A 3,594-nucleotide genomic window follows, 5' to 3' on the forward strand; every position below is an offset into this window, starting at 1 on the left:
TAAAATTAATACTTCAATCTACTTGAATTAAAAATAGTTAAAATCTTATTGAATTAAAAATACCTACAATCTAATTGAATTAAAAATAACTAAAATCTAACTGAATTGAATGAAAAAACCTACTTATAAAATATGAAATTGAAACCTAATTAAAACATAAAAAATCTGTACATATATATATATATATAACACAAACCAACATACATATATGGTAACGCCAAGGTTAACCACGCTGGTCACCCTATTCTCTAGTTTCAATGTTTCTTTCATTTGTCTAAATTTGCATCTCTCTCTTGGTACTACTCTTACACTGGTTGTTCCTTTTTTCTTTTTTGTAAATAAAATTACTTCTGTACTAATCAGCAAACACCAGAGTTCTTGGTAAGATACTGTTCCAAATTCTACACCGAATTTTCGTTCAATAAAATCCAATATTGTTCATTCCTATTCTAAAACCCCTTGTTTTTCTTTCTTTGGTTTTTTAAATATTACTCCGAGGAGAAATTATTCCTGCATAAAAGAATATTCTTTCCTCATTTCGGCAGCAGTTAACCATCCCAGCCTTTTCCAGAAAATCCATTTTGGCGTTTTCATTTTGGTCCATCGTACCGGATAATGGGATAGCTGTTGCAAATTCCACAAATTAAATTTGTTCGCTTCATAAATTTCATCAAAAAAGGTAAGTTTGTGCTTTCCATTTCTATAATATAACAATAGTGCATTCTTCTGTGTGGTGTTAAAGTGCGTTTTGCCGACGGCAATTTGTTTTTCATTTTTTTCAAACGCACAGTGTTTCATAAGTGCATTGTAAATTTTAATAATTTTATTATTCAATAACACCACATTTCCGTAATTTTATTCATTTAAAAATTTGGTGGAACATTCAATTAACATATTTTCAAATTATTATTTTCATTATTTATCTGAAATTATATTATTTTCCTATTCATATTTATATTTTCAAATTATTATTTTCATTATTTATCTGAAATTATATTATTTTCCTATTCATATTTATTTCCAAGTGCTAAAAAAAAAACAAAAACTTCAATTTATAATTTTTGCTATTCGCGACAGTGTGCTCTAAATTATTCTTTTCCTTTCTTTATTTTCTACCGCGAGAATTGGTACTAATTCTTTTTATACGTGTTTGTTGGTGTGTTATTTTCTTCTTTACGATCATTACATCTCCTTAACACAGTAGTTGTTGTTGTTAGAGATCTGCCTACATTCGTCTCTTTAGAACAATAACTACTCGTTCAACTATAACACACCGTCATACGTATATTTTTTCTTGTTGGGCTGTTCGTCTTTTTCGGTCATCCAACGACCAGCGTTCATTACCGCACTGCTTGTTCTCACTCAACACACATTCATACCTACATTATTTTTCCTTGTTTGGTGGCCGCTGTTGGTTTGTTCGTACGTTCAGCCAACCACCGGTGTTCTCTTACGTGTGTTTTCACTCAATAGTAGTAAAGCTATTCTCTTTAAGTGTGCGTGCACCCTACCGTCGTTCCTTTCATATGGTCGCACTGTAACTTGTTTGCGACATTCATATATAAATATATTATTCGAATATATATAAAGGTATTTGGTGCTGTACTTTCTTCTTGCCCATTTTTAGTTCACATTACGGCCGCTAGGGGGCGCTGTCCATATAAATAAATTCGGAGAAAAACTTGATTTTTTCGAGACTTATACAAATCATTCTGGTTTTTCTTGGACATTTTCATCTTCTGATTCTTTTCTTCGCTGGTGCTTATTGGTAGTACGTTTTTCCACCACTAGAGGGCGCTCTGCAAATTCTAAATCACCTAAAAAACTTTAATTCTTTCAATTATTTATTATTATTTCCTGGGTGATCTTTGATTTTTTTGACATTTGCTCACTGCGGATTTATTTCTGACTGTGCAAATATATAGTGTGTTCGTTCGCCGCCAGGGGGCGTTTTATATATATACGAAAATACCTCAAAAATCATAATATTTTCAATATTATTCCGGTTTTTCGTGGAAATTAACCTACTGCTTTTAGTTCTTTCCATTGTTTTATCCATTGTCCATTCATTTACCGCTAGGTGGCGCTGTACAAAGGAGAAAATACAAAGAAAAACGTATTTTTCAACCATTTTTTTAGATATTCGTGAACAAATTTGGTTGGGAAGTTACCCTATTTCTTCCCGTTCTCGCTGTTCTTCGCTTATTCTTTGCTAGTTTCTTGTTCTAAATAAACTTTCATTAATTTTTACTGAGCGATAATGTCCTTGGAAGCCTTCATTCGTCAAGCTGATCGTCTGGTCACCTTCAATGCCGAGGTTGTTGGTGGTAATGTTCCCTTGACGTCTGCCCAATTCATAAAGATACATATTTCGGAAGTTAAATCCTTATGGGCAGGCATCAAATCAGCGTATGACCAATTTATGTCCGATCGAGCTAGCGAAGAACAGAACGAGGAGTATGATGAACACGAAGAAGATGCAGATGCCGCTTCGGAGCTCGAGACGTTCCAGGCCAAATACAATAGTGCCTATGTCACTTATTGCGAGTGCTTGGCTCGCCTCACGCAGTTGTCTGAGGATCTCCAAAGGCAAACAGTTCCTAAAGAGCCTTCTGTTTCACGTCCGAACCCTTCGATCCAGAGTCCTAATGCTACAATCCATAATGATCATGGTTCAAATTATTCGTTCAATCTGCCTCCATGCGACACCGAAGTCTTCAACGGGGATTATATGTCATGGCCTACTTTCCGAGATATGTTCACAGCCGTGTACATAAATAATTCTAGGCTCAGTCCAGTCGAGCGATTGTTTCATTTGACCCAGAAGACTAAAGGCGAAGCTCGAGATATTGTTCAACGTGCACCTTTGACAAATCAAGGTTTTCAACTTGCTTGGAACGGTTTGTGCGATCGTTTCGAAAATAAGCGAATTCTTGTTAATGGCCAGTTGAAAGTTCTATTCAATCTTCCTGCAATTAATTCCGAGTCAGCGAGTGCAATTAAGTCATTGCAACGCGACATAAATTCTTGTATTGCTGCGTTATCTCTGTACGATATCGGCGTCAGAAGTTGGGACCCAATATTTGTTTTTCTTTGTTCGAATCGTCTTCCTGACTCAACTCTGACGCTTTGGGAACAAGGTTTGGCTGACAAGACTGTTATTCCAAAATGGGTTCACCTTGATTCTTTCCTTACGAATCGACATCGTACGCTCGAATCCGTCTCCGAGATGCGCAATTATCCGAAGTCTGATGGCCATAAAACTAAATCCTACAACCATTCAAATAATTCGAAGTTCAGCTCGTTCCAGACCAATGTTACGGCTCCAAATTGTCCTTTGTGCACAAATTCTGCTCATATTATCCGAAAATGTCCTACATTCATTGCTATGGATGTTGAACAACGAGTGGCTGAGATCAAGAAGCAAGGTCTATGTATGAACTGTTTCTCGAAAACTCACCACATAAAAAAATGTTCGAGTAAAAATAATTGTTTCGAATGTCAGAGGCGGCACAACACTATGCCCCATGATCGTTCGTCAAATAGTCATCCATCACATTCACCTACGAGCTCTACCAATTTAAGCCCACACTC

General features: G+C 35.9%; 1 protein-coding gene across 1 annotated transcript; it reads left to right on the top strand.

Moving 5' to 3' along the window:
• Positions 1-2,260: 2,260 nt before the first annotated feature.
• Positions 2,261-3,068, top strand: LOC133335463 (uncharacterized; the record flags this gene model as incomplete). Its single annotated transcript, XM_061543737.1, has 1 exon — positions 2,261-3,068. A coding segment is annotated over exon 1 (808 nt), but the record flags the coding sequence as incomplete, so codon positions are not given.
• Positions 3,069-3,594: the final 526 nt, after the last annotated feature.

Source organism: Musca vetustissima, unplaced genomic scaffold, assembly GCF_032173495.1.
Source record: "Musca vetustissima isolate MV318-11 ecotype Yass unplaced genomic scaffold, APGP_CSIRO_Mvet_v1 utg38073, whole genome shotgun sequence".
NCBI lineage: Eukaryota > Metazoa > Arthropoda > Insecta > Diptera > Muscidae > Musca > Musca vetustissima.